This window comes from Mytilus californianus, unplaced genomic scaffold, assembly GCF_021869535.1.
Source record: "Mytilus californianus isolate M0D057914Y unplaced genomic scaffold, xbMytCali1.0.p SCAF_7, whole genome shotgun sequence".
In the NCBI taxonomy this organism is placed as follows: Eukaryota; Metazoa; Mollusca; class Bivalvia; order Mytilida; family Mytilidae; genus Mytilus; species Mytilus californianus.
In genome coordinates this window covers 36,684,282-36,709,349 of record NW_026262723.1, presented here as the reverse complement: position 1 = coordinate 36,709,349, position 25,068 = coordinate 36,684,282, and the positions used below count along the sequence as shown (strand labels likewise).

The window sequence follows — 25,068 nt, the reverse complement described above, 5'->3', positions numbered from 1 at the left end:
ACTGATGAGTCTTTTATACAAAATTTAAGCCTGGTATCTATAATGAGTTTCTGGTTGAGAGTTGTCTCATTGGCAATCATACCAAATCCTCTTATTTTTATAATTCTTTATAACCACTGGGTGGATGCCACTGCTGGTGAATGTCTCACCCCGGATGGTATCACCAGCCTAGAAGGCAGCACTTTTGTGTTGACGTGAATAATCATTGACATGGTCATAATTATTTAAAAATTAACTGTTTACAAAACTGTGAATTATTTCCAAAAACCAAGGATTTCTACCCCTGATATAGATTACCTAAGCTGCTCAACATCGTTCTTTATTTGGCCTTTTTTCTTTTTTTATTCGAGCGTCATTAATGGGTCCTATTTAAACGAAATGCTCGTCTGGTGTACACATATTTAAGCCTGGTATCTATCCAACCATTTCACAATAGGTGATAAGACATAAGAGTTTATTAACAGACCACCGATTATTCTGGTGTCTATATATCTAATTCAGACATTGCCAGAAGCAGACCAAATTGCTCTTATTTGATTATAGTTTGGAAAACAATTAAAAGTTATTGCTTAATGAGAAAGGTTATAACCCATAAGATTAATCAATTTGAACACCATCATCTCACCATCAAAAAATTGTAAAATTAAGTCCTTAACTATACTAGACGTGGCTGATTGTTAATACAATACGAACGTCCAAGGACCTTCCTTATTGTGCTGGAGAATGTTTCTTCCCGGAGTGTATCACCTTATTTTGAGTAGCTGAAAAGGAACACTACACCATACAGAATGTAAAAAGTGATAAGTAATATACATTTAATTTATACCCATATATATAACAGTCATGAGATTGCTATATATTTGCCCGACAAACATTAAATTGTATACAATAATCAAATTGAACATATATACCTAGAAAAAAATGTCATCTCCAAACGTAACTGAAAATTTACGTATTATCAATTTCAAGCACACTGAATACTAGACTATGTAACCATAAAAGTGGAAGAGGCAATCTTGAATCAACTGATTACGATATATGGATGTTGATATTGGGACAAGGCATATTTGATGAACTAACCTAGCGTTCTTCGAAGAGTTGAAATGCTAATGTATGTCTCAAACCAGGCTGCAATAGAAGGGAATTCTATAGTTTCTGTCATCCAAAACTCGGGGGGGGGGGGGGGGGGGATAACTCCTGAAATTAAACAAAACCGATTATTTAAGAGGATATATTTCAGTATATCTTAATTTGTTTAAACAATTTTTTTTCTCCATAGATAAAGTACTTATAATTTTAACTGAGTAATTCTTGTTCATGTCGTATGAACATAAAAGTTACTTTTATAGGGTAATATGCACATATCACAGACTTTTAAATCATTACTAAAATTGTTTTCTGTAGTTATGAGCATATTGTCTGTTAGTAAGATGTTCCTAGTAAGATACTCATGTTATTAGTTTTCTACTAAAACCGGTTGTAATTGGTAAATAGACCTAAAACATTGACTGATATATATATATATATATATATATATATATATATGAGAATTCATTTATTTACTAGCCTCTCAAAAATACTCGCCAATTTTAATAAAATTATATGATAAGACTTCATAAACCCTGTCAAGAGTTATGTAACTAAATTTTATAGTGACGGTATTCAACCAGCAGCAGTGGCTTCATAAGCTTACCTCTAGTAGATGCGAGTATAATTTGACGATGCATTCCAAATTATATGCTGTTTTTTTTTATCTCCTTGATCATGTAAGTGATTATCTTATTGGTAGCTGGACAGTGCAGGTTTTTATTGTTTGTTTTACTTTTACGACACACAATTTAGATAGGGAAAAGGGAAAGTGGGAGATTTGTGTGCACGTGAAGCATGATAACCCCACCACATTTAGTGATTGTGATAAGTCAGATTGAATGAACTAAGCATTTGTTGGTTTTTGACATTGTTTGTTAATTTTCAATGGATTTACCTTCATTAAGAACAATGGTCATTGTGACATTAGAATATTAAAAAACGACAAAATCTCAACCATTTTCTTTTATTATTTATAAATTAACGTTTGAATATCTTCTTTATCCATGGTGTACGGATTTTCTTTTATGTAAAGATTTAAAAATCTTGATTGAATATTCAAAAATTTGTTTATTTCTTTTGTGTTCAACCTTTTATTAGCATTGTTTAAATGCATTACCATAGACATTTGATAGAGTGTAATACGCACGAAGAAAATATTGAGAAAATTATTTTAAGCTTTTTAGCATATAAGATCTTTTTTCTTATAAAATTTAATGCCTTTAATGATCATTGTGACACTAGAAGAAAGAAAATAAAAGTTTTAATTCTATTCTGTCATCAATCGGTTGCAGAAATGTTACTACATAAAATCACCTTTCTATAGAGCGTATGTCTTCTTTATGATGTATTAATAGAGACGTCGTCTGATCAAGGTCATTGCATTATTTCAGCAGGTGCAGTTAAGTTGTTTTTGTTTATTTAGTATTTAGAAAACAATATCATTGGCATTGACTTTTAGATAATTATTAATCTGTCCTTTGAAACATTGTAACAATTAATTATGACAAGTTTTCTTTTTTTCTCATATTTTTATGATAACAAATTTTAGACTTTTTTTATTTCAAAAATGACACTGCTGTTAGTGCAACTTTTGTCCTGCTTTTGTTGCTTTTGTTGAATTTTCATATTTGAGTTTTGACTTAATTTGTTCTTTCACTAAGTAAAATCAAGTTGAAACCTTAAACCCCCCTCCATTTAAAGATTAAGGAAAATTTCAGAGCTACGTGATAATTATTTTGTTATCGTAATAAACTAATTTCAGTAGCATTTGAACACTTTTTAATTTGTTTATGTTTTGGATTTGTGGCTGATTTAAAAAAAAGGAAACTGACTTCTGCAAAATATTTTAGCTCTGAGACTTTTTTCAGTAGTTAAACTATTTATTGGACATCAATCATTAGGCTTCACTATCTCTATTTATTTAATGCGTGGATTTTTTATTTTTATTTGATCAATGTTTCATTCAGACAATAATTATCCTATGCTACGACAACTAATGCAGACTAATAATTAGTAAGTCACGATACACATGATACATGTTTAAGATAATATACTATTAAAATATGGTGTTTATATTTTCGTATGTAGGTAGAGATTTTTTTTTAATAGACTATAAGTAGATTTATTGCTATCAAATACGCCTCTTCGAACATTTGAATTACTGAAACGCATTTTAAAAACGGTTCAAATTGGTACAGTAGCATGCATATAATAAGAATTTTCTTTCAACTTGAGACTGTGAAAGATCGAAGTTCAAATGTGCCACCTATGACCACGTTACCAGAGGAGACTTTAACATCATTCAAGACAGAGGTTATACACTTTTGGTAAAAAGTACTAAAATATCATAAAAAATAGAAATTAGTTCGAAGGAGAGAACTATAATATATTACAATCATTTGGGGTTCTTATTTGAATATATATTTGAATAATGGGAATAATCGCATTTCACATTTCGAACATAATTTGGATATTAATAAAAGGGTTTATAATACTCTCATTTCTATGATTTGAACTAATCTTCAAGTACTAGAAAATCGTTTAATGTTCGTATCGACCAACTAAGCAGCCAAAAATGTTGTAGTTGCATGACGTAAATTAAACACGGAATGTCCAAAGAATGAAATTATTAATTCTTCTACTTTAAAGTCTTTCAGTCTTTAGTTTTCTATGTTGTGTTTTGTAGACTGTTGTTTGTCTGTTGGTTGTTTTTCTTTTTTGGCCAATGGCATTGTCAGTTCGTTTTCGACTTATGAGTTTGACTATCCCTTTGGTTTCTTCCACCTCTCTTTTAAAGGCCACGCGCTCCTCTTAGCGTCAAAAAGTTGACTATCATATTGTTAATACATCTCAGATTAAGGTCTCTTCTGAACATTTAAAGTTCAGTTTACTATGTAGTGGCTAACTAAACTACTTACAATCCGTCTCATTTAGGCTACTTGTACGTGTTTTGCAACTATTTTTTCTTTACTTTTAACAAAATCACTGACTACAATTTTAGAACTTATTATTATTTTTTTTTTGTAATAGATCATCTGCAACTGATTGAATAAATTATTGTTTGGAGTGTAACAATTATTTGATGTTTAAGATGGATTACGTGTTTTAAGTGGTACTTTCGGTTCAGTCAAAAGTTATGATTCTTCAACTGCCTACTCTACACTTCTACACGCTCTTATTATACAGATTTTTTCTTATACATGTATTACTAAATGGTCATTTTTCTGGTTGCTGATTTATTTGCTCCAACTCATTTAAAACCCTTTTTAAAGAAATTTAATCAAACAGGAATTGTCTAATTATACTTCGGAAATTTACCTAAAGGAATTGACTATATATAAATATAACCAAAATAATAATAATTGTTGAAACAAAATTTAATATGTGTGGCTAATCAGCTATGAACACGTATGATCCTACATCATGTGGTTACTAAATATATGTTCGCATTGCGCAAAACCATGCTTTTCTCAAACTGTTTTGATGTCTTTATACTAAATCAATTGGACGTGTTCTAATTACAATTTAAGTCTTTTAAGTCTAGGAAAACATGATTCACATCTTTTTTTAGAATTGAACTAGCTTTCAGTAACTACAAGTACTCGCAGATCGAAACATTCTCTTTTGGTATGGCTAGTGTGGATTTGAGCAGTCTAGCAATTTTACATCTGATTTGTATAGTTTGCTCTCGTATTGTTCTGTTAGAACTCTATCCTAGATTAGGGGAGGTCGAGCGCTAACCAACATGCTCAATCCTTCTATATTTTATATGCCTGTCCCAAGTCAGGATCCTGTGATTTATTGGTTGATGTTTGTTGATGTTTGTTGATGTCATATTTGTGCTTATGACTAATAATTTTTCAATTTTAATTGTTTCAATTTTGGGGAAATTACTGGGAATTTTTATAGCTAAGTATACGGTTTCGGTTTTGCTCATTGTTTAAGGCCGTGTAATTGTTTACATCGTTATGTGGTCTCTGTGAGGTAGTTGTCTTATTGGCAAATATAAGTGACATCGAAAAAAACAAGGTCGTAATGTTGATTCCAATAATGTTTATTCTAGGAATTTTCAATTTTGTTTTGACACTTAAGATGCCCCCTTGCATTATGTTAACGTTAGGGTACGCCATATAAGTATTCAACGCATATACTATATCGATGAGCTATATGAATACATGAAAATTATGTTGATTGCTTAAAGTATCTGTTGACCTCTATACTAGTATTTCATTCGTCTATATGTGTCCTTGGATTTTTGTGTCATTGGAGCTTATTATACATCTCAAATAAAACACAACATCCTGGACTATATATCCTCTCTATAAGATTGTTGGAACCATGCTTAGGAAAATCAAGAAAAAACAAGACAAACGGAAATATTGCCTTAAATAGTTATTCACTAGTTTTAGCATTAGATATAATTATAATAATTTAATAACATAAACGGTACCAATTTTTCTGCACCAGATGCGCATTTCGACAATCAATGTCTCTTCAGTGATGCTCGAGGCCAAAATATTTGACAATCCAAAGCTTATTAATCAGATGAAGAGCTATAAACCAAAAAGGACAAAAAAGTGTAGCCAAAGCCGGACAAGGAATCAGAGCTTTGCATGAGGGAGATACATTCCTTAATTTTAGATAATTTCCAAAATTTTGTAACAGCAAATTTGAATAACACAAAATCCGTATTTTCATGCCAGTACCGAAGTACTGGCTACTGGGCTGGTGATGCCCTCGGGGACTATCAGTCTACCAGCAGAGGCATCGACCTGTATGTCTTTTTGTAGTTTAATAAGGTCAAAAAGTTGTCTATGCGCACTTTTATAGTTTGAAGTGCTTCCGCACTTAATGCATAATGTACCTTGCTTAACGCTATTACAATATATACCCTATTTAAACTACAAAAAGAGACATTCAATTTTAATATTAATTTCGTCAGTTTGACATATCATAAAGACACCAGTCTAATTTTGAAGACTGTCTGTTGACCTCGAGGTACGTTAAGATCTACCTGTATCCCTGTTTGTAATCACATGGGTTTACGTTGTTAAGGATTCTGCTTGACCAGAACATCCATAAGGGGATAATAACTAGATAAATAAGACCAACTATTTTCAAATATTATTGTTGTTTCAAGCAAACGCTATTCAGTACTTAAAAAATCCATAAGCAAGCTGATTGACTGTTAGTACCCCAGGGTGTTACCAACCCATTAGCCAGTATTTCGGTATTGGCATAAAAATACGGATATTGTACTAATATTCAAAATTTGTTGTTTTACAACTTCAAAATCATTTTAGTTAAGTAATATATCTCCCTCATGCTTAACTCTAATCCCTTGTCCGGGTTTGGCTTCACTTTTTGTCTTTTTGTTTATTTTGCCTGCTCTTCAATGCTTGTATGTGGTTTTGGACTTTCAACATCTTTTGTCCTTGAGCATAATTGAAAAGACATTAATAGATGTGCATTCCGACAATTGGTACCGTTTATGTTATTATATGTTACAATATGAAAATAACGCTTTGCGATCGAAGCGCTAACTTGTATCTATATTCATCAGCAACGCCCACACCCCAAAATATTTGAACGGCAGGTATGTATAAATACTAGTACGTAGAAATGTTGGGAGCTTTATGACCAAAAAGTCAAATTCATGTAAGGTCAACTTTGCCTGTTGAAGTTGAATCATTAATTTCTGAAACTTTGAAGTTTAATAACATATGTAATAAATCATGTCAATGCCGAAGCACTGACTACTGACCTGAAAACAAGATCGGCGACTACCAATCTACTCGGAGCGAGTATCGACCCATTGCTAGTAAATGAAAATAACACTTTATAAATTATGTGCGCCCGAAGTGCTTTTCTGGATATACCTTTAAATTCTTTGGTATTTTGTATCATATTTTTAAAACTTTTTCATCAATAGTTTGGTAAGAAAAATATAGTAACTCCTTTGTAAAAACTCATCAAAGATACTTGTTAACTGGAACAATAAGGATTGTGGTCCTTTGAACTAGTATATGCCATGTGTTTGACACTATCAACAAACTATCTTAACATATTTCATGCCATTTTTGTGAGAGAAAAAAACTTAACTTTGTTTAGGTGGTTTGGTGCCAACGTTAAATTATCTGTTGACATTTACTTAGCATTTTGTCTGTTTTTTTTTATCCATGACCGCCACTGGAACGCTTGAACAAATTTCAAACATTCTAAACTTCTCTCTGATCTGTGTACTGTTATGTTTTGGTTTTTTTTATAAATGGTGAAATGTTATAAAAAGCTGAGTTGAATGGGTAAACAAACAAATCAAGAAAAGTCGCAGATTTAATGTATTAAAATTGACATGTATCGAGTCATGCAGAGTTTATCATTGCCATACAGCTGCATTTGTCAATTTCAATTGCACTATTTCCAAATTCTGCCAGCAGACAGACGTTATCCTTGAAATTAAGAATATTAACATATTGAATAGACAAAGGATTTAGTTTATTCTGAGGCTCTTTTTATATCGGTCATAAATACTAATGTCTGCAATATTATTAGAAAAACTGTGAACTAAGTACTTAAATTGCTTCAAGAATATGTAGACCTACTAAATGGTAATTAATCTTTTTGTGGTAAGGTTAAGTAATTATAGCTAATTTTGACATTATTCAATCTATAAAACGAGATTTATGTCAAAATGTCTATCATTGGGAATTCTTAATGATATTTCTTCGTGAAAAAACGAGTACTTATGGGAAAGGCTGACGACCTGTAAAACAAATACTGCAAATCACTATATATTATATAGGCATTAAGTCTGAATGTAAATTTTTCTTTGTATACTAATTAATATGTACGCGATTACGATGTTTGGTGTGATTCATTGGGGCTTTACTGTGCTTGCGTTTCTGTCGATAAGAATATGTTTTCGTTTTACTATCAATTCTCCTCTGAAACAACTAATCCAATTTCGACCAAGCTCTGGCTGATTGATCCTTAGGATATTTGGTATAGATATTATGTTTTTTCCCCCTGGCATTCAACCAACATGACCACAATAGAAAGAAAGAAACTGTAAGCAGAAAAGTAATCAGCAAACAAAAATCTACAATACAATAGATAGAGAGAAACTGTAAGAAGAACAAAATCAGCAAACCAAGTTCTACAAATAAGTCAACGTTACCGAAATTGTTAATCGACTACTGTATTAAATTGAATGCAAGTTTAAATCCAGAAAAGCGCTTCGGACGCATGAAAGTATTAAACGTGTTGTTTTAAATTTTTTACCACTTTTTTGCTTGAAAAATATATTGAATTAGAGAAATTGTATACAGAAAAGATAATCACGTAGATAAGTTCTACAAATAAGTCACAATTATACCAAAATTGCTTATCGATTCATTCTACCAAAACTGGAATATTTGCGCTTTGTCCTTAAAGGACGTTTTTCTTTTACCTATTTTGTTGTTTTTTTTGCCTATTTAGTTGAAAACTTTATGAAAAAATATGATCAGCAAATCCAGATATAGAAATTAGTCAACAAAACCGAAATGTCAATAAACTGCACAACTCATCAGCAAGATATTTTTTTTACCAATTTTGTGTTTTTACAAATTGTTGTATAGTGAACAGAAGTTTAGGATGTACCGCCAAAAATCCATTAAGAAGATAAGTAAAGGCAACAAACAAAACCTGAGGGACCCGCATTTCTCCAAGCATATTGAGACCTATCTTCCCGACGATACAAGCGTCTCCTGCTATACACGTATCACCCGCAATGCTAATCCACATTAAGTCATTGTATCACAATCTGGTGTAAAACACAATTCGTAAAATTACAGATTCGACGACTATTCTGGTATCTAAAGACTAATGACTGCAAAAACATGTCACCAGACACAGATGTATTGTATCGATCAACCAATGTGTGATGGTGACTGTAATGTTTATGTAGTGTCGATTTCAGTCGTTCTTTATAACTCTATTGGAGCAGTTTTTGTGCAAGGACCACATCCCTGTTTAAAGTCCGTATATTATGAACATGTACGAGCGTAACTCATCAACTAAGATTATGTTAACTCCATACGATGAATTAGAGGGTATGTTACTGCTAAGAAATGGGAGGTTGACAATTATATATTTGAAATTATCACGATTGTCATGTTCACTGGGATAAATGAAATGTGAGCACTCACTGAAATGTGTGTTCTTGAGTTGCAGGACATCATACATAGATCTGAAAGTGAAACTAAAGAACTTTGCAATAATTTTGTTTTATTTTTATGTCTTTGAGACGATTTTGTGTAAATTCTACTTCATATAAGTACAAAAACAAGTCGGCCAGTTTGGGGCTGCAATAACTACTAATGGGGATACCGACTGTCTGGTGATATCAATCGATGAAAATAAGCAAACATGCTGTCGATCATAAAGAAAAAACATTTTGATAATAATATCATCTTTTGTATATTTGATTTTGGAATCAGTGCTTAACAAAATATTTTTTTTCATGACCGAAAACAAGAAATTTGTATATACGATTCCCATTTTTTTGTAGAAAGCTCCCTTTTATTAGGCGATGTATTCGATCTTACAGTTGAGCATAAGGATTAGTAGTACATATATAATGCGTAGACAAATGAAAACTATAATAGATATAAAGAAACTAAACAGCTTAAAAGATCAGTAAACCCGGATATACAAAATCGTCAATTAGCCCCTTGTAGGAGCCTTAAATTATCATTTTCCCATGGTTTGCATATTTTTCTTGAAAACTATAATCAACGAGATAAAATCAACAAAAGGCGCACATATTAACCAATTTCAATAAAGGTGAATGTAAATATCAAAATGGTATATTTTGCCGTGTAAGGGACTCAGGCTCAATGCTGGGTATAGTTTACGTCCGGAGAATACCGAAAAGGTTAATGTCCACAGTTCCCAAATGCTTTATTGGCTTATGATAAGTTTTACGTATAAACATGAATACCATAGAAAAAATATAGTATAAAAATATCTTAATGTACCCTTGTTTCTTATAAACATATAAAAACAAACTCACCCAAGATACCAGGCATATAATTTAGCACATCAGACGTGCTTACGGTCTTCACAAGACTCATATGTAGCACTTGAACAAAAGAGTTGGTAAAAACCCTTGATCTGTGCAAAATTCCACATGAAGCGTGTGTGATATATGTGGGAAGTATGTGCATACCAAAATCAATCACACAACAATAATAACATACGAAAAACCTGATTAAAAGTAAAAGTCTGTCCCATTTTCAAGTGTCGATCCTATGTCAGGAACCTCTTTAGTTGTCATTTGTAAAATGTTATATCTTAACAGTAAAATTGAAAATGGAAACGGGGAATGTGTCAAAGAGACAACAACCCGACAATGACCAGAAAACAGCACAATGCCACCAATAGGTCTTCAACACAGCGGGAAGAGTGTTTGTCATTTGGGGAATTTGGTACACGTGAAGATAGCAGTTTTTGATAATTTTATGCTCTGAAAACTTTATGAATAATCCTATGTAGAATTTTGAAGCTAACATTTTGTATAAACGCCTACATATCTTAGAAGACCGTATGTTGACCTCGAACGGTTTTCTTCTTCTTGTGTTATCTTCGAAAACCGTATGTTGACCTCGAACGGTTTTCTTCTTCTTGTGTTTGGTTGTGGTTTCATTGCCTTTAACTCCACATGATATATATCCATACCTATTGTTTATCTTCGTGAATACAATTTTATTTATAAATGACTGTTATCCGAGTTCAATTGCTTGAGATACTGTACGATCATTTAAGAATTTCAAACCATAATATATGTGCATTAAGCTACATGCCGTAATTTTGAGTTTTTATCGGTCTTAAAATTTTAACTGACATAGTTTATTGTAATTGAATTCTAATTTGAATGTTCTGGATCAACACGAAATGGTTATATTAAGAATGAGAAATGAAGGATTTTCAAATGTTCTGTAAATGTACAAGTAGACATATATCAATTAATGAAATACTAGAAAGTTATTGAATTAATATACAGGTTAAATGTTCCTTTAAAAGTACGAAAGTTTATTTAGTATAGACGACATTTGTATTCCCAATTGGTGCAATTAATTGGGAATTATTCATTGCAATTGAGTTTCATCTGACTTAATCCAACAAGACACGAATGTTTATTAATAACTGAAACGATAAGCCTGAATCACATTAAAAAACCAATTCGGTCAATATCATTAGTTGAACTTTCCCTATGTTGAAAAATAGATAGCTAAACCACTGCCTTCATATATCTACTCACTACGGATCACGTTATTCTTGTTAGGGATTTCTAGAAAAAGAAATGTTTTCCCTTCTTGTTTCCTTTATTTCTATGATATTTTGCATCTAGATAAATTTCAAATGGGCCACGTTATTGGCATGACACATGGTGCCAGTATAAGCTACTGCCATCACATTTTTATCGGCAACCGCCGTGCGTATGGTACCTAAAATATTCTACGAGGCAAATTGAATTGCTAAAGGAAACAAGCACTAACGATTTTTCGGATTTGTTATGAAATTTTGCATTCAACTTAAGCGGAGGGATTACATTTTAAGCTCACCTGGCCCAGGTGAGTTTTTCTAATCACTTTGCGTCCGTCGTCCGTCGTCGTCGTCGTTAACTTTTCCAAAAATCTTCTCCTCTGAAACTAATGGGCCAATTTTAACCAAACTTGGCCACAATCATCATTAGGGTATCTTATTTGAAAAATGTGTTCGATGACCCCGCCCGTCAACCAAAACGGCCGACATGGCTAAAAATAGAACATAAGGGTAAAATACAAGTTGTGTCTATTATTTTGAAAACCGTTATAAATAGAGAAAATCTGACAGGAGCAGAAATGTTCAAAATGTTTAGCTCTACCAATTGTACATATACTTCAAAACTGTCAGAGGACTTCTTTTAGGAGTTATTGCCCTTAAATGACAAATTTTACCATTTTTTTCATATTTGCCTTGACCGAGTACCAGGATGTCGTACCCCAGAGTAGGTACTCTGTCGAAACTATTTCAAAATAGTATTAAACATGTAGTATATTAAATTGATATACAGGCTAAATGTTAGTGTCCTTGGATAGTCACAACGTTAGTATAGCAGACGACATTCTTATTCCCGATTGATGTAATACAATAGACTTTGACTTATTTTCTCTAGACGTTAAAAAGAAGTGTCAGTATCTTATTAACATCATATACTATCTGTTGTTGGTCCATGGTGAATAATTGCCTAATTGACAAATATTCTACATTTTCTGCCAATATTATTATAGAATCCAATGCAATATGAAAACAAATGTGATATCAGTACATTTAAAACGATTACGAAAAGTTGTGCCAAATACGATTAAGGCAATCTAATCATAGGGGTAGAAAAACCTCAGTGTTTCGAATAATACGGTTTTTGGTTTAGGGACAACACTGTGTTTGTGTCCTGCCAAAATATTGGAATAGCATTGGAATTGGATGTATTCGTTCGTTCAGAATAAACTGCTGCACAAAATGTTACAATATGATGATATTTAATAAGCTAACCGAATGTCATCACTATAAAATATTGTTGATTTGTACCTATTTTATCAATTTATGCATATGTAATGATGACTTTCAGAAGACGGCGGTAATTTACTGATATGATGAACAACCGACAGTTAATCTTTACAATAAGCACTATCAGTTTATCATTTAGAGAAGGTGCTGATATGAAATTTAAAACTCGGTTCTTGTAGCGTCTCATTCATATAGTACGAACCAGACTATCGTTTGGTCTCTTGTGGAGGGTTGTGTCATTGGCAATCATACCACATCTTCTTTTTTATATCGATTAATCACTCAACCATTAAAATGTGTTACTTCGTTCCCACACAAAATTAACTATTGCATAACACACCATTTCCCATTACACCATGAAGGTTTCGTAATTGTACCATTCCCAATCCCCACTGCACCATCCATTTTTTTTTATTCTAAATTGTACCATGCGTGTTTGACAGGACTGAGACGATGTTTTTTATTTTGCTTCGCATCACGGTGCGGAGCTATTAGTTTCAGTCGATATACACGCAATCTTGAAATAATTACTAATCACATATAGATTCTGATTGGTTGCTTTATGATGCGGCTGAGATACAGCAACAGCTATTGGCTTAAATTAGATAAAGAATTACAGATTTTTCTCGTCTCAGGATAAGACATCAAATGCCGGAAAATTAACTATGTGTATTTCAGTTCCGATCAACTGCCATTAATTCATGTTCGTTTTATTATGCATATACTGCACACTGAAATTCAATATTGAAATATCAATTAATAATACGTGTTTATTTGCTTTGTTAATCTGCAATATGCACGATTTGTTTTGCTAAACAATGTTCCTATACAATGTTTACAAAAATGCATTATCTGTATTTTATAACTTCTGCCAATCTAGGCACACCTCCAGAATACGAATTCAACAACCACATGCACACATATTACCTTAAATTAGGAAAGAGCGAAGCAGTCCACAGCTTTTTAGAAAGGTCAAACTTGTATATTTCTAGATCACTGAAAAATCTGCAAACAGGATATCCGTTTAAGGGTAAAGATACTGTATACTTCACAACTGCAGACAAAGATGGGAATGCTTGTTCATTTATCAACAGCAACTTTATGGGATTTGGAACAGGAATTGTACCTGAAGGTTGTGGATTTACACTACAGGTGAAGTATTTTTTTTTTATATTTGACCTTAATGTTTCACAGCAATTTACAGTGAAAGACATACAAGTCATATTTAAACAAAGTGGAGTTAAGTAACAACGATCATGGCCACTGCTGATTAGTGAAACTTGGTGTTTTAGAAATTTGTCTATAAGCGTCTTTTATATTTACTACATTTACGATTTGCTCCTTTTTATAAATTTTACGTGTAAATTGTATTATGATGTGATACGAATTTCTAAATATACGACTCTTTCGACCAATTATTTAAGTAAACAACAGCCTGTTCATCGTTTTTTTTCTTCATATTGTAAAAGTTGCTCATTTTCTATATGTTTGGCATATCAAAATTTGTCTAAAGCTTGTCAGCATTTATACTTATCAAAGCTAGCATACAAATTGTTTATAATATATACTATACGCAATATGTTTGCTAGCTTTGATTCACCTTTGAATGGTAAAAAAATATAGTTAATATGCCTTTACATATATTAATTCGGCAGTGACAATTAAAGCGTTATATACCAGTGTGTCATTGTTTCTATCCTTGTAAACCCAAGCATGCCCAAGAGTGACTGGGGAATATACATTTTGTCAATTTGGTCTTCGGTCTATCGTCATTAAAACCCTTGCTTAAGTGAGGTGTTAGTTTGGTTGTGCGATATGTATAATTTCGAAGCCTCGTGTCCGAATGGAGATGTTAAATCCGATGATCCGTGTAGTTTATGTGTCATACTATCTGCACATTAAAGAAACAACTCATGGAGATGTCCGTTTGTGGCATGTTTCAAGGCATAATTTCTGCCCCTATCCAACATACCAGGTTTTCCATTTCAACCCTTTCTCCCTGTCATCCATGAAATGGTTGCTACTGAACGTTAAGCAAGCAACAATCAATCAATCAATCAATCAATCAATCAATCAATCAATTCATCACTTTTTATTTTTACGCTCCGCCTACGATAGAAGAGGCATTATGTTTTCTGATTGAACAGTCTAATGTAGATTCTTTCTTTCTACTGTAAATGTTTTTGTCTCTGATTTAGAATGCAAACAATAATTGAAAATCGTTATGGTTCAATACAAAAACAGCAGTAAGTTGTATGAAAGCAAAACGTATCTTACCTTTCTATATTTTACTCACTTATGTTTTCGTTATGTCTTATAGAATAGAGGTTATGGATTTAGTTTAAATAAAGATCATCCAAATGTATTGGCACCAAACAAAAGACCATACCATACGATAATTCCTGCCATGGTGACGTATGACGAAGGAGGTAATATATTTATAGTTTGAAATAAAAGTTTTAGTTTTTTTTTACTTCACATTACAACGATCTAGTATGAGTTACTATCGGTGCTCTCACTGTCTGTATTATTCTGCTCAGCTCTTCATAAAATTGCATATCACGACGTTGTGACGTCAAATATGTTGACCTGGCCCTAATAACTTTGACCTAGACATATCATCGTCGTCATAATAAATGAACCGACGTTGATAAGTTTGACGAACTTATCATGTCATCTTCCGGTTTACTGGTGAAGATATAGCCGGGTAAAATGGCGTTCCGGCTAAATGGAAATCTAGAAGGAATATTTCGCTCCTTAAACTTTTATTTTAACAGTCCGGCAAGACCGAACAACAAACTCCAAACCAAATGTAAAGTAACATACAAACAATAACAATAAATATAAGCACAAGCAATTAAAGGATTAAGAAGATTAACATATGCCAAATAGAAATAACAATAGATTAGAAGAGTAATTAATGTCCGACACGTATAAGTAAATTATTGTCTAAACTGTTACAGAGAATAAATAATTAAATGAATAGAGTAAATGAATTTAAGTCCTTTGTCCAAGATTATGACACATAATCCGTGTAAAACACTTATGCCTAAATTTACGACAAAGTTCAGAATAATAAAATAAATGCAAAACAAGAATATACATTAAAACAATTGAATTCATAAAATGTTGTTTAAAAACTAATTTCATTGCACAGTCCAAATTGTCCGGTCATAAAACAAAGAAAAACACTTGTTTCTATCATGCAAATACACAAATTCAATCCGATAAATAGATTATCAGGTTGTTTGCATATTGATATTTTGAAATATCAGCTGCTCGACACAATATGAAGTCTTTTTGAACTCGTTCGTTGCGCTCAGTTGACAAAAAACTTCATATTGTGACTCGCAGCTGATATTTTACAATATCAGTATGCAGACAACCTGATAATCGGTACTTATTACTATCACTTGTCGTCTGCCATCCGTTTAATGATATAGAATTTGAACAGTTCTCACAGTAAAGAACTAATTTACGAATTAAAACCAACACTGATCGCTATCATGGTTTATCGAATACCCCTGTTGAGACTGAAAAAAATGTATGTTACAAGAGCAGAGATGTCATGAAAAATTTCAATTGAAATCCTAGTTCAGTAGCCACCAAACGTTGAGAAATTATTACTGGTGGTATTTAACAATTATGGTTGATGATTCAACTGCATTCAAACATTATCATTCTCGTTGAATCTAGACATGTTGTATTTTGAAATAAAAGTTCACTACAACTGTTTTCATTGTGGGCTTTACCATCATTTAAACTTTTTGGTTCTTTGAAAATAAATTTGTAGAAAATAAAATCTACTCGGAATTTAAAGAAAAAATCATTTCGTTACATGTATAAACGATTGTTTTCAAACTTTTAACTTTTGAACAACTACATAATTTTGTCATCTGTAAATTACTTTTGAACTGATGCTTTGGATATTTTTATGTAACAATTTTATATTGAATCGAGTATAACTTCAAAAAGTAGTGCTATGTTGTCTTGCTTTACCAATAACATAAACGGTACCAATTTGTCTGCACCAGATGCGCATTTCGACAATAAACTCTTCAGTGATGCTTGGGGCCAAAATATTTTACCAAACTTTTAATCATTATCAAAATTTAATTTTTCTTTGTATAGGAGATTTTGCCATGAGTTATGGCGTAATGGGTGGATATATGCAGCCACAAGGGCATGTACAAGTACTTCTTAATATGGTAGAGTTTGGAATGGACCCACAAGCCGCTTTAGATCAGCCAAGAATACTGGTTGGTGGAGGATATAAGTAAGTTCAAATCGTTTTAATTAACCAATGATACTTTAAATGGATGGATGGTTGGATGGATTATTTTTTTCGCAAAGTGGCAAATATTACATACATTTGCAGGACGATAATTTAAACAAATTTAATTTTATATGCACTGAAGTCCTCTTTGTACTGGACCCAAACTTTGATCTGGATTACTAACGTACACGTGCTTGATAACAAAGTAACAGTCAACTGGAAGACATGCTACCCTTAGAGTTCCGAGACATTATTCTGACTCGTAGCCGACTATTGTTTTTTGTTTCGTTCCTTAAATCTCGCATGCTTAAAGGAAGAACAACAAATACCATTTTTCCTGACTTTTGTTTGACCCTGCTGCGGATCGAATCCATGACCTACCGCAATCGCGTCGAGTACGCGGATGATAATTTAGACTTTCCTGAAATTTTCATTTAGTAAAGTCAAAATGTCTAATCTGACGTTTAATTTTTGTCGAGCCTGCGACTTTTGTCGCAGAAAGCTCGACATAGGTATAGTGATCCGGCGGCGGCGGCTACGGCGGCGGCGGCGTTAGCTAACTTCTTAAAAGCTTTATATTTTAGAAGGTGGAAGACCTGGATGTTTCATACTTTGTATACGGATGCCTCATGTTACGAAGTTTCCGTCAGTCACATGTCCAATGTCCTTGACCTCATTTTCATGGTTCAGTGACTACTTGAAAAAAAAGTTAACATTTTTTGTAATGTTAAATTCTCTCTTATCATAAGTAGTAGGATAACTATATTTGGTCTGTGCGTACCTTGCAAGGTCCTCATGCCCGTCAGACAGTTTTCACTTGAACTCGACCTCATTTCATGGATCAGTGAACAAGGTTAAGTTTTGGTGGTCAAGTCCATATCTCAGATACTACAAACAATAGATCTAGTATATTCGGTGTATGGAAGGACTGTAAGGTGTACATGTCCAGCTGGCAGGTGTCATCTGACCTTGACCTCATTTTCATGGTTCAGTGGTTATAGTTAAGTTTTTGTGTTTTGGTCTGTTTTTCGTATACTATATGCAATAGGTCTACTATATTTGGTGTATGGAATGATTGTAAGGTGTACATGTCCAACTGGCAGGTGTCATCTGACCTTGACCTCATTTTCATGGTTCAGTGGTTATAGTTAAGTTTTTGTGTTTTGGTCTGTTTTTCTTATACTGTATGCAATAGGTCAACTATATTTGGTGTATGGAAATATTTTATGATCTATATGTCAGTCACGCAGGTTTTATATGACCTTGACCTCATTTTCACGGTTCATTGCTCAGTGTTAAGTTTTTGTGTTTTGGTATGTTTTTCTTAAACTATTAGCAATAGGTAAACTATATTTGTTATATGGAAGAATTGTTAACTGTACATGTCTGCCTGGCACGGTTTATCTGACCTTGACCTCATTTTCATGGTTCATTGGTCAATGTTTAGTTTTCTTGGTTAATGTTAAGTTTAGGTGACAGTTGTAATAAAGCTTTATATTTAGGACTATCAACATAATATCAATGATTAGTAAAGAAGGCGAGACATTTCAGCGTGTGCACTCTTGTTTAGTTAAACAGGTGTTCGGTTTATATGGTTTACACTGGTTTAACTACATAAGAATAGCTTAGTCTTTTGATATTCGTGATGTTGTCAACACTCCGGCTTTTTAATATTAGTTTGCTTTATTATTTTTTTATCGTATTTTATCATTTTTTGGTAGATGAATTACATGGTATTTGTTAAAAAAAAATATTGATTTGATAAAAATGATTAAAACGATGTGCAAACAACGCATTTTTCGTTGTTTTATTAGCCTTCACATTGTATCAGGTTATATGATCAATTATATATATGCATTCTTTCATCACACAAAAAAATAAGGAACCATCAAATTCGAATCCTTAAAATTTAATACAAATAAGTTCAAATAAGAATAGGAATGATGAAATATCGTTAATTAGTAGTGTGCATTTGAAATTAACATATAATGTCGACCACAGTGTTTTGAAAGTGGAACACAAAAAGGGTTCTACGCATTAAATTTTACCATTGAGTGCGATCTACATTGATAGTCAATAAGCTGAAGTTCTTTTGTAGCAATATCTTACAATAGCATCTGTTGATTAATGTTAACTCAGAAAAAGAAGCTGGAAACACTAAAATGTTGATATGCACTGACCTATATCATACTGTGACGAAAAAGTGTAGTATGGTACTTGAACTAAAGTGTGTATTCTTGTGGTTGTGTTGTGTTGTTGGGTGTCTAAGTTTCACTCGTACACGGACGACAAATGCCAAGTATACTCTTTAATAGGGTTACCCTTGAAATCTACTGGTAGCGTGATTAAGGGAATCCTGGTCACATAAATAAATAAAAGGATCCTGGTGCAGTCTGAACGAAGTCTTGTAAGTGAACATAAACACGAAGTCGAATAAAAGTTCAATACTGTATTATCAAAATCACATTATACAAGTATAACAAAATATACATCTAACTTCAGGCTCAACAATACGGTTCTCCTCTCTACTCTACAAACGTAACTGTCCTCTCCTCACTAAAAATTCTCTCTCCTTTATCTCACGCTCTTTCTCTCTTTTATATGACTCCTACAAGCCCGTATACAAATATAGACTACTAGGGCAACCGGGCTCCGTGTAGTCCGTGCTCCGGAAGTCCGGGTGCTCCGGGTGCTCCGGTGATCCGGGCTCCTAGTGCTCCGTGCTCCGGAAGTCCGGGTGCTCCGGGTGCTCCGGTGATCCGGGCTCCTAGTGCTCCGTGCTCCTTACATAAATTTACTAGGGCACCATATGCAAATCATTAGGGCTCACTAGTCAAACAAAGAAATCTAAATATAACTCCTAATTAATATAATCTCTGATGATCTCTTACTGTATTAAATGGCTATGTGTGAAAATACAGATGTATGTTAACCTGATACAATCAGATAACACGCTTGACCTAACATATAAAAATGTTACATTACATATATACGTTCAAAGAAATGTAACTCTATCTTCTGAAAAAAAAAAACCTGATGACTAATTGCTTCAATATACGAATGGATGTTTACCCACTAATAATAGATATTTAAATAATTTCGGATATCATGTTCTACGTCATTTATACAAATATGTGCGATTTAAAACCTGACTCTAAAGACTCTATACCATTTCTCCTTTAGATTGTAATATGTTTGTGTATTGGTAAATAATAACTATATTTTAAAAACGACATTGTATGTAGATTCTTATCCATCATCTAAAACCTTTACAGGTTTGACAGCAATATGATATCTGCAGAAGAGGGGATTTCTAAAGAAGTTATTGCAGAGCTACGTAGTTATGGACATACCATGACTGGTCCAGTTATTGGTTATGATCGGGCATCTTTTGGTAGAGGTCAGGTTATAGCACGTGGTACTTTGCCGAACTCTGACTCTCAAAGTAAAGTGTATTGGGCTGGAACTGATCCAAGATGTGATGGAATAGCTATAGGATATTAAAGTTTTAAGGATTTTTATGTGTTTTCGTCGTTGGCGGAGGCGTCCACAAATATTCACTCTGTGGTTAAAGTTTTTTAAATTTTAATAACTTTCTTAAACTATCCTGGATTTTTAACAAAGTGGGACAGAAGCTTGTTTATGATCATAAGATAGTATCCAGAAGTAGATTTGGTAAACAAAAATCCAGTTCATTAATATTTTTTATAATTTTATAATTGCATCTTCTATTTACATGCATTTTTGTTGATGAATTAAGGGATAAATCATTAAGCAATGTAAAAATTATCTCCTTTATCATTTGTTTATTCCATAAATTTATGTTTCAACTCTTTTATAAATCTATAGATTTGATTGCATACTGTATTCATTATTTACAAGCATAACTTTTTTCATACATTTCAAGAGTTTTATTTCATTAACTGTAAATCTATGATGTGCATTCCCCTATATAGACAACAGCAAAAGTAGGCGAGACACTGGGTTCCGCGGAACCGTTACGAATTTTTTTTATATAGTTATTTTGTTAGATAGTATGTTTATTAAAAATTAGGAGATGTGGTATGATTGCCAACGAGACAATTGTCCACCACAGTTCAAATGACGTGAATGTAAGCAACTTAAGGTTATCGTACGGCCTTCAACAATGAGAAAAATCCATATCGTATTAACAGCCGAATATATTACAAATCAGACTTGAACCAACACCAATGCAACCATTCAATTACAGGCTTTTGACCTTTGGCAGGCATTTAAGAAGAATGTTCGCCATTTTTTTACTGAAATGCTGCATAAGATAGGAGAGAATGTTTTACATAACAGGGCCCTAATATGAAGGACAGGTTTGGGGTTTATATGTTGAGACAAGAGTAAGGGGTTAAAAGAGAGGCGAAAGATACCAGAGGGACATTCGAACTCATAAGTCGAAAATAAACTGACAACGCCATGGCTTAAAAAGAAAAAGACAAACAGACAAATAATAGTACAAACAACAAAACACAACATAGAAAACTAAAGACAGCAACATGAACCCCATCAAAAACTGGGGGTGATCTCAGGTGCTCGGTAAGTGTAAGCAGATCCTGATCTACATGTGGCACCATAGAAAACTAAAGACAGCAACATGAACCCCATCAAAAACTGGGGGTGATCTCAGGTGCTCGGTAAGTGTAGGCAGATCCTGCTCTACATGTGGCACCCGTCGTGTTGCTCAGGTTACTACAAACCGGGTAATAAGTCCCAATTCGGTAGGTCATATTCGGGAAAAGGGATCCATTTTCATCATTATTATAACTATCCCTAAGTATGTCTACGGGGCGAAAGAAATGAGCTGAAAATGAACTCGGATTACACTGTTAGGAGACATGTTTTTGTTCTGCCAGTCCGCCTAATATCAACGCTTAAACTTTAATGACTTCAGCAATACATTTTGAAAAATGTCTTATTGCATCGGTAGTAAAGCCTGTGTGTTTTAAGCTAAACAATATTTAAAATAATTGAAGGTTCATGATATGATTGCATAGGTAAAAACCAACTTCATAAAGATCATCTTAGTCATAGGTATAAACCAACTTCATAAAGATCATCTCAGTCATAGGTATAAACCAACTTCATAGAGATCATCTCAGTCCAAACCAAATTTTATAGATAGTCAAAGGTTTGTAATTAGGCTACAAACGTCGTTAGATTTAAGTTTGAAATAGAGCAAGTTAGTTAGTAAAATGATAGTCTGTCTTGAATAATCCGAGAACCAACAACAGTCAGTTTATGTTGGATTTGTCATCCATGCAATGTTAAAGTGGAAATACAATAAACGTTAAAAGTGAAGGAAAAAGTTTCTTAGTTTGAGAAAGTAATGTTTCCGAGTTGCATCATGGAAGATTATCAAAATAACTTGAGTGTAATGGAGAGGGAAAAATAAATTTTAGAATTATATATTAGCATAATCTCAGTTGAATATCATGAATCGTCGTAGCACCGTCTGTTTTTATGCATTTAAAAATTAAAGTAATTCATGTACTACAAGCTGCTGTTTTTACAGTCAGGCTTCTTTGACCTTCACATGAACACGCAAAATATACATGTATTTTTTAATAATTCTTAGGTAACTCATTGTTTACGACAGATTTTTATTGATATTACATGCTGGTCAATGTTCATGTAATGATAATGAAACGTTCGATGTGTAAGTCATCATTCGTTGGGTAAAATGTTACATACGAACCATGAATACAAGGATAAGAATACAGTTTCTTTAACTAAAGTGCTGTCCTTTATTGTTATATATAAAAGGAAGATGTGGTATTATTGCCAATGAGACGACAACTCTCCACAATAGAACAAATGACACAGAAATGAACAACTATAGGTCACCGTACGGCCTTCAACAATGAGCAAAGCCCATGCCACATAGTCAGCTATAAAATGCCCCGAAATGACAAATGTAAAACAATTTAAACGAGAAAACTAACGGCCTAATTTATGTACAAAATAATGAACAAAAACAAATATGTAACAAAATAACAAACGACAACCACTGAATTACAGGTTCCTGACTTGGGACAGGCACATACAGAATATGGCGGGGTTAAACTAGTTTGAAGGCGCCAACTCTCCCCCTAACCTGGGACAGTGGTGTAACAGAACAGCATAAGAACAAACTATAAAAATCAGTTGAAAAAGGCTCAACTCATCAGATGGATACAAATAGAAATACATCTAACAAAAACACAAAGTGGACGTGGACGGGTACTTGTTCATCCCAACAACAGAAAGACACTTAGTCTTTGTTTGTACGTTTACTTTTTCAGAGTGTTGCGTACCCTTCCGAAGCACCTGAAATCACCCCAGTTTTTGATGAGGTTCGTGTTGCTCAGACTTTAGTTTTTCATGTCGTATTTTGTAATTTTGTTTGTCTGTTTGTCTGTTTGTCTGCTGGTCTTTTTCTTTTTTATCCATGGCGTTGGCAGTCTATTTTCAACTAATGTTTGAATGTTCCTTTTGTATCTTTCGCCTCTCTTTTGCAATAAGTGGTTTGTGTCCAATTTTTTCAGCCCTTTTGTTATCCTTTTTAAATATTAAGGAAAAGGGATCTACTAAAATATAAACAATTGGAATTATGAGTAGGTTCATTACAAATGAAATGTCTATTTTATTAATTCGGATAAATATTAATAAAAGTCATTTCAAAATCTAATCCTTCAAAAATCTTAACGCTCATATCATGATAATAGCCATAGCCATGCCCAAATTAACCTCACAGACATGATTGACGAATCCATATTTTATGTGTCTGTCCTTCGCCAGATGTAAGACAAAAACAATACTACATTCAATTATGACTAGGTGTATTTAATAAATGGTGATGATGATTGATTGGTGTTTAACGTACGATGCCAACTACTACATGCATATCAAGACAAGAACTTGTTTATGTTATATGAATTTGAGCATTGTTTGTTTACTAGACCGACACGCTGTGCCTGATTTTTGACGTTCTAGTTAACAAATAAAAGTCAGCAGAAAGACATGACACCGTAACCTGACACAATTCTGACTCTAAGCAAACTTGTCTTAGATCTTACATTGTACTTCTAAATGCCGCGCGGTTGGCGGAGATCCTACAAAAAAATGCAAGTCATTGATATGACCAGTTAGAGGGTCGATCCCAAGACCTCCCTGTTCTGTTTGTTTAATTCAGGCCGTTGATTGTCTATTTTTATTATTTTGTTATCTCAGGGCCTTTTTGGCTAAAGACTTTAAAACGAACGTTTTTTTTTTACATTCTTGTCCTTTTGTCCTATTTGGACAATTATCTCATTGGCAATAATACCACATATCCCTTTTTTATAAATAATATTGATTTTAAAAGATGTCAAATTTCAACAGAAAGAAGTGTACATCAGTCAAACTACTTCGACCATGGATTTATACAAAATAAAAGTGTCAAGTCGTAGAATGCGAGACATAGAAATAACTATTTGGCGGCGCTGGCGACCGCGTGCAATATTTGTATAAAAGCGTTATATTTCAGAAGGTAAAAAACATGGATGCTTCATACCTTGCATGCAGGTTCCCTGTGTTACGAACTTTCAGTCTGTCATATGTTCATTGTCCTTGACCTCGTTTTCATGATTAGTTTTTTGTCTTTTGAAATACTCACTTATTATGAGTAATAGGATAACTATATTTGGTATACGGGACCATGCAAGCTCTCATTTCATGCATCAGTGATCAAGATTCAGTGTTTTTGTGGTCAAGTTCGTACCTCAGACACTATAAAGTAAAGGTGAACTATATTTGGTGTATGGGATGATTGTAAAGTGTACATGTAGGTCTTGCAGGGTTCATCTAACCTATACCTCAATTTCATGGTTCATTGGTCAGTGTCAATTATTTATGGTAATGTCTGTTTCTCAGATACAATAAGCGATAGGTCAACTATACTTGGTCTATGGAATGATTGCATTGTGTATTGTTGTCTGGAAGGGTTCATTTGACCTAATTTTTGGATGTTCAGTTCTCGTAATTGGGTCAGTTTCTGAGACACTATAAGCAATTGGCTTACTATATTTGGTGTATGGTATGGTTTTAAGGTGTATATGTCTGTC

The 25,068-nt window shown here is 33.3% G+C and overlaps 1 protein-coding gene across 1 annotated transcript in view; it reads left to right on the top strand.

The window, feature by feature from the left end:
* Window positions 1–20,474, top strand: part of LOC127708386 (glutathione hydrolase-like YwrD proenzyme) — a 44,549-nt gene extending 24,075 nt beyond the window's left edge. The window contains exons 8-11 of the mRNA XM_052213256.1: window positions 13,674–13,833; window positions 15,002–15,110; window positions 16,813–16,957; window positions 20,233–20,474. Coding sequence (XP_052069216.1) covers window positions 13,674–13,833; window positions 15,002–15,110; window positions 16,813–16,957; window positions 20,233–20,461 — 643 coding nt within the window. The 3' untranslated portion in view covers window positions 20,462–20,474. The remainder of the gene's footprint in view (window positions 1–13,673; window positions 13,834–15,001; window positions 15,111–16,812; window positions 16,958–20,232) is intronic.
* Window positions 20,475–25,068: the final 4,594 nt, after the last annotated feature.